At 40.3% G+C, this 12,919-nt stretch overlaps 2 protein-coding genes across 2 annotated transcripts in view; one reads left to right on the top strand and one right to left on the bottom strand.

The window, feature by feature from the left end:
- Positions 1–427: 427 nt before the first annotated feature.
- Positions 428–12,919, top strand: part of LOC135482664 (uncharacterized) — a 44,177-nt gene continuing 31,685 nt past the window's right edge. The window contains exon 1 of the mRNA XM_064762915.1: positions 428–768. The gene's annotated coding sequence lies outside the window, so the exon portion shown is untranslated. The remainder of the gene's footprint in view (positions 769–12,919) is intronic.
- Positions 10,981–12,550, bottom strand: LOC135483684 (uncharacterized). The gene is made up of 4 exons (XM_064764681.1): positions 12,501–12,550; positions 12,173–12,403; positions 11,680–11,855; positions 10,981–11,431 (listed from the first exon to the last, which is right to left on the bottom strand). The coding sequence occupies exons 2-4, from the start codon at positions 12,394–12,396 to the stop codon at positions 11,241–11,243; spliced, it is 591 nt and encodes a 196-aa protein (XP_064620751.1). The 5' UTR covers positions 12,397–12,403; positions 12,501–12,550; the 3' UTR covers positions 10,981–11,240.

Genomic DNA, 12,919 nt, shown 5'->3' with positions numbered 1-12,919 from the left:
TTCTCTAGATTTTCGTGGTGAACCCTATACGCCATTGCAGTGAGGGATGTCCCAGACCTTGGATATTAACCCCTTGTGGCGGTTTGTAAAAAAACACAGTTTCCTATTTTTGGCAGATTTTTAAGTTTAATAGAAAATGCATTGCAAATAATCACCGGTGTTGTCCCATGCTACTGTTCTCATGGAGGCCGCCATTGTTGCCGATTATTGTACCTCCAGTCAGAAGCAGACGTTGGCGATTCATATTGCGCCGCCTAACGGTGGCATGATTAAAGAACCATCCTCGATCCAGTTCAAAGTGAGTTTCATGAACGCGCATCGTGTGAATGCGAGCTTTCTGTCATGAATCGAAGTGGTCTTGTGGATCCGGTCCTGGACTAGTTCTGATCTGAATTTAACGCGCACCGTGTAAAAAGGTCTTTTGTGTGGCCCAGAGCTCTGGGCGACACACAAAAGTGCCATTGTGGCTTTAGCTGCTTAGAATACAACGGACCAGTTTGATCACATTTCCCTTCGTCCTACAATACATAATGCAAACGGGATTGTGGGTGTATTATTAACTTTGGTATTGACAGACTGCAAAACATCTGTCGCTCGCTTGATACAACAATACTGCCGTCACACAGCGGTCATGTTTGCTTGGCATGCTATGCAATCTTGAATGCCATTCATTTAGCCTTGCATGAGGATACGTGGGACGACTGCAAAACGACTCGACTCTCAAAGAACCAAAATGGAGCTTTTGAGTTTCTCTGATTTGAAATTCCGGTAGGTGAATTTTGAACTATTGGTCGGGTGACCGGAGGTACCTTCAGTTCCTGACCACAGGCATGAGAGTTTTCCGGTAATTTCCGGAAATCCGGTTATGAAGTATCCAAAAAGTTGGGTCCCGAGATTCGCGCAGATCTGCAATGAAAATTAGGGGTGGGGGTGGGGGGTAGAGGTGTTGACCTGAACTGAAGAGCCAGCCACAAAACTTTCCGCCCGGCATCAAAATTGTCCGCATTATTCCCGCCAAACCCATCGAATCACCACGCGCCTTCGCATTCCCAAAGGCAGGCCGCTTAAAGGTGACCTGAAACGCTTTTATTAAAATTTTAAACTTGGGGTAAATAATAGGGATAACATAAGAAACACAAGCGCATAAAAATCAAACTACTCATCTTAAAGATATTGCAGTATGTAATTCAAACATTCCCGGTGGTGCAGGAAGAACAAATTAATGATGTAGATTGTGCTGTACTGAAAAAAGAGTTTTGATAGTTTCATGCTTATATTCTAATTACCTTGTCACAGGTATGAGCTTTTCATGAACATGTTTAAATGTACAATTTCAAAATATAGGCATGAAACTATAAAAGCTTTATTTCAGTACAGCACAATGTACATCATCAGTTTGTTCTTCCTGCATCACCTGGAATGTTTGAATGTTCTACCTGCCATACTTGAAGATGGGTAGTTCGATATTTATGCGGTTTTCACCACTGTGTTTGTTATCTTATGCCCTATTCTTTTTTCCCTTAGTTAGAAAGTGTTGCAGGTGACCTATAATGTATATCGCGCTGTAGCCGTCAGTCTCTGAATCAATCGTGTGACTCGGCCTTGACAGTGCTGTACCGCCAATGGAACGCATGTGCAAGAGACTAAAATATTGATAGTGTACTGTCTAAAAATAGCGCTGACCTCATCTTCACCGTACAAACAGCCAACGAACTGACGAAACTCGGGGAATCCCCTCACAGCGCAAGGCACTGCGGGATAGCCTCGCCTCATGATCGAAATGGCGCCATGAACACTTACAGCTGGTTGGGTGAATAATGGTGAATTTTAAAAAGAAACCATGCATGAAATCTTTCTGGGGAGGACCCCCACACAATAAACAGAGCAGAATAACTCTGTAATTTGCCAGAAATTACTCCCAATGCATTTGAAATTTGAACTTCTTCAGCGAGTTAGGCACCCCTTGAACCCTCCCCATCAAAAAAATTTTCAGAAAAATTTTCAGGTTGTGACCTCTCAGCTCACTCTCATGCCTGTGACCAGTAACTTAGTCCATACTATTTTAAGGGCCATATCAGCACTGTTCAAAATCAGTCACTCGGATAATACTCAAATCCAAGGCAACGGTTTATTTACAAACATACATTGTAGTTATACACTGCTGTACAAAAAAGGTCACTGATGTACAGTCTAGCTCCTATCAGTATCAACACCTATGATTTGTGATATCTCCCAAAATACCAAACCGATTTCAATGTGGTTTGCACAGGGTTGTCACAAATCTTTTTGTCCATTCTGATTACAGTGAAATGGGTAATTGTCTTCATTATGTAAACGACCATTTAAAACAGGTCCAGAAAAAACTTGGGGAAAAATGCCACCAAAAAAAATCACTAGTGTTGTAGTACAGCAAGAAGACTTTTTGGGGTGGTGTTTTCATGTTGATATCTGATCTGGGTTTCGAGCTATCATGCTTTTTCTGCAAAATATCAACATGCAATTGATACAATTCCAATTGACCTTTGAAATCTGCCTCCAAACTTCCATAACCTCCACCACTGCAAAGACAACACAACACTAATTCAAACATCATTCAATGAAAGAGGGACATAATTATCCCATTCATTGGCATACCGTTATAAGTGTTATTGACACCGTGATGTAACTGGACATGACACTTATTACACTCCAACGGCTGTTGAATAGTTGTCTCTTAGCAAGAATTATAAAGAATATTCTTTGTTAAATCTTGTTGGTAAGGTATATTTGTGAGGAAATAATTTTGTGTGACCAACCCCATAACCTTCCTTGGGATGGTAGCCATGATCTGAGCTTGCAGTGCAGTGGGACAGTGTCAGAAGTCACCACAAATAGGAATTATCCATGGTTGATTTTCAACCCAAAAAATTATGTTAAATCAGAACCAGTGTAAGATATCAACTTGAAAACAAACCAGACAGTCTTATTTTTTGTGGTACTAACAACACCTTTGCTTCTTTTATGGGTATTTCAAGAAATAAAAAAGTTTTTTTGGACCTTTTGTAAATTGACGATAACAATGAATACAATAATGCACTTCATTGTAATCACAATGATGAGACAGACAATAACATTTGCGGCAACCTTGTGCAAACCGCATTGAAAACGGTTGAATAGTTTAGGTGTTAGTATGATCTAGACTGTACACACAACTCACTTATTTGGAGGAATTAACTTAGGCAATGAAAACATATATTCAACACATGGTCACATCAACGGTTCTAAATTGTCAGCTTTAGACTTGATGTAAAAAAGAAAAAAAATCACAAAAAGTTGTTATGGAGCATCAAAGGGAAATGCCCCCTTCATCACATCTTGCTCGATGGATAGTACTTGATTCCTGTGGAAACCAGCCCACTGAGGGTCAATACTAGTTATTCAGACCCTATTCATTCTGCATGTACATAACCGCATTGATCACATCTGTCTCATAAGTTTTAATATACATGTATCCATCACAAATATGAAACTTGTGTAATCCACGATAGTGCGATTATTCGTTCTTCTCCATGTAACATGGTACCTTGTATTCCTTAATGTCTTACCACCATGTATCAAATCGCTGGCCAATGACAGATGACAACCACTACGGTTGCAGGTGTCGGTCAAACACATGAAGGCAATAGCTACATTTCTAAGTGGCCATGGTTAAATCATAATGCTCGTAGGCTACCCTTATGGTGTGTAACTTAATTCACCTTCTCCAAGAGAACCAATTTATCAACGAAAACCAGTCAAGTACAAACAAGTTGGTTGTATTACAAAATCACTGCTCACCAAAGCAGACAAAGGTAAATGACATGACTGTGACCAACAGAGCATTTAAAAGCCCTCATTAAATGATCAACCTATGTTCACAAGTGGTTTAATGCTGGCTGTTCTTTTGGGTGTTCATCCCCAATTGCACCAAGGAAAGGTATAAGAAAATCCACTTGACAAAATGCAATGACTTATATGATCCAAATCGGTAATATAAACCTTGTCCCACACACCTGGGTCATTGTTTGGAATAATATCAGGTTCTTACTTAGGATTTCAGCACTTTACAAATCACACAAAATTGCCTTGATAAAAGCGCTCAAATGAAAAAATTAATATTTTCAGATGCCCATACTGTACTCGGAGCTATATCTACCATACCAATGGAATTTTTCTTTCAAAAGTTGATTCCAACTGTGTAAAATTTGACTTGGTAAAACGTATGTAAACCAACTTGCAAAGTGACCATCCCCTTTGAACTTTGCTAGGCATATGATTAAAAACATGTTTTCATCACTCAAACGTCGTTAGTTACTGAATTCCTCCAAATCAGTGAGTTTTATGTACAATCCTGATCATATTAATATCAACCCTTTCTTCATTCAATATCTCCCAAACCAGTGCACCAATTTCACTGCGGTTTTAAGCATATTATCAAAAATCTTGTCTCCTATTTATACATTATGGCAGGAATGCGAATGCACGAGTCTTCCATTATGTAATCAGCCAATTAAAAAAACCCTTTCAAAAAACTTTTTATTTCAAACTTTTTTTAAAACTATTTTTCGCTAGAACAATAGTGCACAGAATTCTAAGATTACTGACAAAAACCATCAACATGGACCGAGTAAAAACGAAGATAGAGCTATTAATAACTTTTGTTAAATTATGTTTTTCTCGTAAAAATATGCCATTTGGTAGTGAATTCGCTGTTGAAAAATAGCTCTTTTGGGTCGTCGCTAGCGCTAGTGCAGACCCTTATTATCAGTTTTTCCGTCATTATGTGTGTGGCATCATTTGCCTAGCAACGGCCATTTTTACTCAGAAAAAAATATTCAAGATCATTTTTTTTCGAAATTTGGCTCCTGGCAATTTTCAGCCAAATACGAGTAAAAGTGTAGGCGCTGAATCGATTTTTTTAGATCACGGCGAGGTCGCCTTGTTGATTCATGGATTGACTACAAATGACGATAGCAGCCAGCCCGGGGATAGCATGCGCGGCAGTTGTTGAAATGCAAATTGCGCTGCAAGTATTTGTCGTATTGTAATAAAACCGTAGTCTTCATTAAGTTCGTTATCTTGTTCATTAAGTCCTTCCATCTCATATATAATGCAATATTATTACTATTATTAATTGCGAGCTCAAGATTGACGATCGTGCAAAAACTATTACGTAGCAAGTCTGCGGGAATTATGGGCTGCCAATCGATCAATATGTTTAGTTCCTTAACAAAGCTACATGTCTTCCACCCATTCTTTTGCCGTGAAATTAAGGGCTATTGAAGAATTGACCAGTCAGATTATTTAGGTGTAAGTGTAATCTCATTCGTATTCTTATTTCCCGAGAAATTAGATCGTAAGTGGCATCTTGTTTTTTTGACTTGGCGGCATCATTCAAGATGGATATCCAGCTGTCAATCATTGGCGCACGGGCGCTGTTCATTGGTTTATTTTACCACGCGAAGACCAAGAATATCTACATAGTTATAGGGCCTACAGGCGAATTGCTTCGTTCTGCGTATATTTATCGCTGAAAAATTCTTATAAAGACTGCCCATCATCGAAGTATTTTTGTTTTTACTGTTCTTGGAACGATCTCCGGCTTAACCATCACACAGGCGAAGTCCTACGAATATTTGTGTGAGAGCACATGGGGCGATGTTTGGTCTATGCAAAGAGTTCTCTCTGGTCTATGGGGTATTGATTTCATCCAATAAACCCAATGACAACATAAAAGAAAGCCACCATTGAGTTTATCATACTCTTTTTGAACGAATACCCTCATACTAGCCTGTTTTTAATGTTTATTTATTCCATAATCTTGCGATGAAATCTGCAAAGTTTCGCTAAAATCATCGTGCTGCGCTGACAGCATTTTGCTTCCGTGTTATGTTGACGATAGGCAATCAAAAATCTGAGACATGACATAAATATTGCGTATTTGCATACTTAAATCACGTGGTTAGAACCTCTCCGGGCCACCTATATTTGTGTTCTTACATTAAATTAATGTAACAACAATTATTTATTTCAAATCTTTTGTGAAAAATTTCAACCAAATATCAGATTAACCAATGATGTAGCATAAATTGATAACCATATGTCTGTACTGTTCATAATTACGGACTTGTTGAAATTCATTTCAATATGCATGCTATCAATGCCGCCATGTTTATTTCCTATGTATTACTTGTTCTGTAATTTAAATAACTCCAATCGATGTAAAATTTTCCGCAACTCTAACCCTAACCCAGGACGCCATCCATCCCATCAATAGTTCGCCACTGTAAAGCTTATAGCAACAAACACAGGCACCAAAAACCAGACTAGAGCACCTCCGGCGTAGATATCCAGGATAGTTCACAGATCACAAATTTTTCTGTCAAATACTTCTCACAGACGTAAACAGCAACAAAAACGAGTTATGGAGTTTATTTGGGTTCCCAAGTGAATAATTCTAGCCGTCCTATAAATAGGCCAACAACATTCCCAAACTTGGGGACGCTCTGTTGTTGTGGCGTGGAGTCGTGGCATCAAACAATACGACGACCCATATTCGCTTGTGTTCATTATTCATCATTATTAAGAATTTTGTGTTTTATCATTGTATCGAAAAATATTTCAAAAAAGGTTTGAACTAAAAATGTTTTTGTAAGTGTTTTTTAAATGGCAGATTACATAATAGCAACCATGCATTCACATTTTTGCCATAATGTGTAATTATCACCTTTAAATGATCATAGGCCATTGGAAGGCCACTAGCAACTATTGGAAGGTTGGTGAAAAGCTCACCGTGGTGTATTTGCCTTCATTAGGAAACGAAATTGCGGACAATATCCTGAAAACCGTATTAGAATTGGTGTACTAGTTTGGGAGATATTGCTTGAAGTAGGTGTTGATAACAATATGATCTGGACTGTTCATCAGTGACCTTTTTTGTATACCTCTGTTTGTAAACAAACCCTTGCCTTGCGTTGGAGTATTGATAAGACTGCAAGAATGCTCAACAGCCAAGTGCTAATATGTAAAGTCAAGGACTTAGTGAGCCCCCTTTAGGTCGGGGGAGCTCCCCCGAACCCCCCTACGAGCATATGTTAAGTGCAAGCTCTTACAACTACAGCTGTTACAATGGGGGGGACACCCCCCAAACCCCCCTCCGTCGACATAGGTTTTTACCAGTGCGTTGGGGGGAAGCTCCCCCCAACCCCCCCCCCCCCCCCCCCCGATGGACAGTCAACTAGCCCTTCTGTGTCATACTGCTGGAGGGGGGGGGGGGGGGTGCGATGGGACCATCCATATAGTAATTATAGTTCCTTCCGACACATTTTTGTTTTGGTAATGTAATACATTGTGATTGTCCTTATTCACGGGAATCGGGCGTTTCCAGTGATATACGACACTTAAATGGATTGTCCTCATGCATTCACTTTGGAAACGCATTTTAAAATAGATGTTACGTCCTGTTAATGGGGCACGTCATCATCGCGTACATTTGGGAAAAACTCCCTAACGAGACCGGAGCAGACGGCTGAAAGTAGTTTAATTATTGGCCGCTAGGGTTCAGAATGTCGCTCACCCGAATTTTTCACGCAACTTTTGCTAAATAGAGCTAGTTCTAGTTTGTAATTCATTTTGATACTTCAGATTTGGGTAGTAGACTAAAATAACTTAGTCGTCAGTGTGGTTTTAAGCAGGAAAAACGTATTTGTTTTTCTTAAAGTGCCTTTTTTGGACGGGTGTGTGCGATTGTTTTGTTTATGTCACGTGACCTCGACCATGTCGACACAAAATTGAAATAAACCACCCTTTTCTGTCATTATTTAGGACGGATATTTCTCTAATAAAAATATTAATATAATTGGCCAATTTCTTAGGCATATGATGTAGCGAATTCCCATGAAGATTTAAATTAATTTAAATTTAATTTAAATTATAATTTCAACCAATGGGATAGCAACCACCACCGGAAGATCGCGGAGAAATCGGTAAACTCAACGGAGTTAATTCAGAAAAATACCAAAAAAAATTGTTTGTAGGATATACAATAGTTACTCTCTTTATTTCTCATCATTCATTTACATTATGTACTCCCGCACACACGTGTATCTTAAGAGCCCCTCCTAAGAGGGGGGCTTATCACTTCGGCGGGCAGAAAATGCATGCTGATTGCAGACTGCAGACCGAGGGTTTTCTGTAGGGTCAACAGAATATAGGTCAGGAATTTAAGGGACCATTTCAACAGCTGCTCTGCGCTCACTAGTTTGATGCTGTATCTATCGTCTAAAGGGGCATTATTGAACATCACACACCCATTAATGGGCCATAGGTCAAAATCTGCATTGTTCTGCCGCGATGACTCCATGTTTTCACATCAAATAAAAAAACTAGATGCATTTGGCTATCTGCCGGTGGTTACGGCATTCCCAAATCATTCATTTTGAACCGATTGAGGCCCGTTTGAAGATCGCACACATCATGCCATTTCTTGGTCAATTATTAACCATTTTCAGGATCCAAGTGGTGTCAAATGTTGCGCCACCTATCGGTGCACTTATGAATTAAATGCAATGAAAATGCTGTAAACCTCTTTTCTGGATTCATACAAACCCAGAAATGTATAGATTATGGTGCCTGTGATGAACTGAACTGAACTGAAAGACTACCTCGTATCGGTTGCCCGGGGCCTATTTGACGCTACCCTTTACACCGTCCTCTGCACTTTGTAGTGACACCTAGGTTACCAAGAGGCCAAAACTAAAAAAGGTTAAAAGTGCAATATCTCGCTTATTAGTGACTTGTTTTCGATGATATTTTATGGTAGGTACTCCAAGCAACGATACATCACATGGCATATCGACTTTGGTTTGACCTATATACTATACGTGTAGCATGTTTCTTAACCAGGATGAATTCCTAACCACAAAATATCTATACGGTTAGCACAATGGCCCTTGGCCGTTTCATTTTAACCTTGTCTCGACACACTTTCTCCTCACATTGATTTGAATTTGCCTGTGGATCATCTCAGGTACCGGTAATTTTCGTGCAAATAGGCCCTAACAGAGAGTGTTGAGGGAAGACGACTGCTTGGGATTAGCAATACATTTGGATGTGGTGCACTTTATCATAATAGATGAAAATTTTTGTAACTAAGACCAGACTGATGGGCCTCTTTCGCAATCTTCAGCGGGCAACATGCATAATGCATTTGGTCAAGTGATTTGTAATTTTTGGGAAAATTTGGCTGATACGTGTTTCTTATCATTTTTCATTGTAGAATGATATGAGCCAGTATATCTCATATACCTTTAGAATCAAAAGATAACGTAACGTCAATAATGAAAATTGATGAAAATAGTGCCGTCTGTATACCAAACCGGACCAGACCAGAAGTTCTTCTGGGGAGGTCCCCCTTCTCAAGATCGCATATTTGCTGCTTTGTTTAAGTTTGGTCTTCCCTCACAGAGTTCTCGATCCGCCAGTTAATAGAGACCTTTCGCTATCCCGTTCCGAGAACCACGCAACCGAGAATTATTCTCGTTCCCATTCCCGGCACACCAACTCACGAATCTACTTTCGCAGTCCGGCGCCCGAGAAACGCAGTTCTTTATAATTCCGCTAGATGGCAGCGCCATAGACGCAAGCATGGCAACGGGAGGAACTGCGCGAATTTTGATGGACCTGGCCATACAATTCGACGACGAAGATTTATTGGATTTTGTAATGGAGAATGAGCTACTTCACCAAAAACAGCCGACGTTTGACCTCAAGTGGAGCCGATTTGATCTTGACTCACTGAACGAGGCGCAATGCTTGGACAAATTTAGATTTGGAAAGGATGAGATAAGAGATCTTGTATCTGTGCTCGACTTGCGACCGGTGATAATTTGCAGAAACCGGTCTGTAGTACGGGCAGAGGATGCTCTCTGCATGACACTCAGGCGCTTTTCATACCCTAACCGTCTGACTGATATGGAAGAATTGTTTGGCCGACCCACCTCAGTGCTATCACTTGCCATAAACGAGACGGTCGACTTCATTTACAGAAGGCATGGTCATCTTTTAAATCGGGTTGATCAGCCGTGGATGGATGCCAACCATCTTCGCTCCTACGCTGACGCAATTCATGGCCTTCGTGCCCCTCTAGAGAACTGCTTCGGCTTCATAGACGGGACTGTAAGGCCGATATGCCGACCAATTCGTCTTCAAAGAGTGGTATTCAATGGGCACAAGAGGGTACATGCGATTAAATTTCAATCATTGACGCTTCCTAATGGACTAATCGCGAATCTGTGGGGGCCGGCTGAAGGACGCAGACATGACTCCGGTATTTTGAGGGAAAGTGGTCTTCTTTGCCAGCTCGACCAGTTGCCCCGAACGGCAACAGGAGACAACTTCTACATATACGGAGATCCAGCTTCCCAAACCGCCCTTGGTTAATTTCCCCGTTCAGAGAAGGAGCAGCTGTTCTCACTCAGCAACAAGAAGACTTCAATTCCGCAATGTCTGGTGTGCGCACTTCGGTGGAATGGACATTTGGAAAAATTCTGAAATATTGGGCCTTTGTTGACTTTAAAAAGAATTTAAAGGTCTTCCTTCAGCCTGTTGCCAAGTATTACTTAGTGGCAGGGCTTCTGACCAATTTTCACACTTGCCTATACGGATCACAGACCGGCTCCTATTTTGAAATGGAGGCTCCATCACTTCAGGATTACATTGGGAACTAATGACGATTTACAAGGGGGACCAATAAAGGACCAATAAGAGCCACATCATCAACTCTCAGACTCTTCATGTAGGATTGGCTTTCTATAGACTATTATTTGGGAAATTAGAAGTTCAGACTCTAGTTGAAACATAAACAATATTTTTATTTCAACAATGAAAATTCAAAAATTCAAAATAAACTATATGACAAATCTCAAACTACTGACCTATTGGTCGTGTTTGCAGTGAAATGATCAAAGCTCACCCAAATGAGTTGTTTAGAAATGAACACTCTCTAAGCCTGACGAAAATTCATCTGACGAAAATAACACTTCAGGATGAAAGTTCATCCAAAAAAAGTCAGATGAATTTTCAACAGCTGCTAGACTGGTAACTTGCTGTAGTTATACGTTAATAAAGTTATTGTAATTGTAATTGTAATTGGTAACAGTCATTCTGCCTACAGGGTGGTTAATAAAAAGTGTCCCTTGAACAATAGGTAGACAACGATAACACTACTTTTTCATACTCTCAAGCATGGTCTTCATCATCGAAAACATTCTCCCTTTCTCCTCTCTTTCCATTTGCAGTTCCTGCTTTCTGACCTCCAACACTTCCTTTCTAAGCTCAATTTCTGCTTTTTTGTACTCTACATACTCAGACATGGATTGTGTTCTCCTGACCTTTTTCGATGGGGTAGAGTCATCTGAAATAAAAACCCGTGAGATATTATAGGAAGATAGCGTATATCGGATTGAAATATTATATGGCACAGATTATGTTCAATGCGTCAAACATACCATCCAGGCGGGGGGAGGGGTGTCTTGGTGTAAAACCATATAAAGAGGATAACGAGTACTCAGGCAAAAACAACAACTTGCTATACATTACAATACCTGTACAATACAAGAATCTGAATAACTTGGGGGCCTTTATTGAGACCAAAATGCTTACCTTTTTTTGCCATGCCTTCCATGGCATGTTTCCTTACGGCCTCCCCCTGTTTTATGATGTCTTTGTCATCGGAACCCTTTGTCTCAGAGGCTTTTTTGACGTGCGATTCATCCATCATCTGAGATATCTCAGTCAAAAGGCTGTCTCTCTCTGTGTATTCTTCAGCTGTTCCTGATCTGCAAGAAAAGACAGAGTAACATGTACCATCAAGGCCCTTTGATTTTAGAGCCTACTACACCCACTATTTTTAAAATGGCACATAGGAAACAAATCAATTTAAATATCATTGAGCACAAGTATCGAGTATTTTATCAAAGATTCCCCATTTCTACAGTGGATGCATCTGCCCTGCAATAGGCTACATATCATTTGTTTCTGTACATACCTTCTGTGATACCCTCAGGCACACATTGATGCATCACTATTAGATGCAAACTCTTGGAAACTAGTGTGGTTGCATGTTCAAGTTCACTTAAAATTTTACATGTCTTACCTTCTCAGTGCCGCCATTTGCTCTGATTTAAAAGCTTTCAACAATTTCTCTACCCTCTCCTTGATTGATCTACTATTGACGGCCTGCACATTGGGGCGCCTTTTCATGAGCTCTTTATTAAAGGCCTTTGCAATCTCATCCCATCTACTGGCGTCATCAAAAGGATTGAGGAGAAGGACCTCCTTCAGCACACTTATGTCATACCCGGGGTTGTACCGAAGCATCTTCGGACTGAAAAAAATTATCAAAACCACATTAGGGCTTAATGTTTTATGATTTCTTCAGGAGACAATATATTTCAGGTGTTCAGGTCCATGTCTATACATACCCTGATGGTGCCTCCTTGTGTTGGTCATCTGCCCCTTCAGATGGTTCTGGTATCGGTAATTTTAAGTTTTGAAAAGAAAGAAACCCATAATGCAAATAAATATCAAAATTTATGCTACACACCACACTCACCCCAAATCACGGTGAAAGTCTGAAATGAAATGGTCCAGGGACCATGTGCTCACCTGTGTCAAAGGGGAGGCTATGGAGTCAGTGATTCTGACATTGGTAAAGCTGTATATATCATTTTATGGTCAGACCAGCAATTGTCAATGATCCCTGTATGGTGCACATGATGTGCATTTGTAAATACAAGGTCTAATTTGGTGTGGTAATCAGTTGTTTCTTCAGTGACTGTTTGCTTCATGTTGGTGGGGTCAGGGGTAGGGTCAGGGGTGGGGTCAGGGGTGGGGTCAGGGG

The sequence above is a fragment of the Lineus longissimus genome, chromosome 2 (genome assembly GCF_910592395.1).
Source record: "Lineus longissimus chromosome 2, tnLinLong1.2, whole genome shotgun sequence".
NCBI classification, from domain to species: Eukaryota; Metazoa; Nemertea; class Pilidiophora; order Heteronemertea; family Lineidae; genus Lineus; species Lineus longissimus.
This window is presented reverse-complemented; position numbering and strand designations above follow the sequence as displayed.

Coding starts and splice junctions, on each gene's coding strand:
- LOC135483684 (XM_064764681.1), bottom strand. CDS start 12,396: ATGCTTCGGTACAACCCCGGGTATGACATAAGTGTGCTGAAGGAGGTC. Junction 11,856..12,172: donor CAAATGGCGGCACTGAGAAG/GTAAGACATGTA, acceptor CTTTTCTTGCAG/ATCAGGAACAGCTGAAGAAT. Junction 11,432..11,679: donor GGAAGGCATGGCAAAAAAAG/GTAAGCATTTTG, acceptor TTTTTATTTCAG/ATGACTCTACCCCATCGAAA.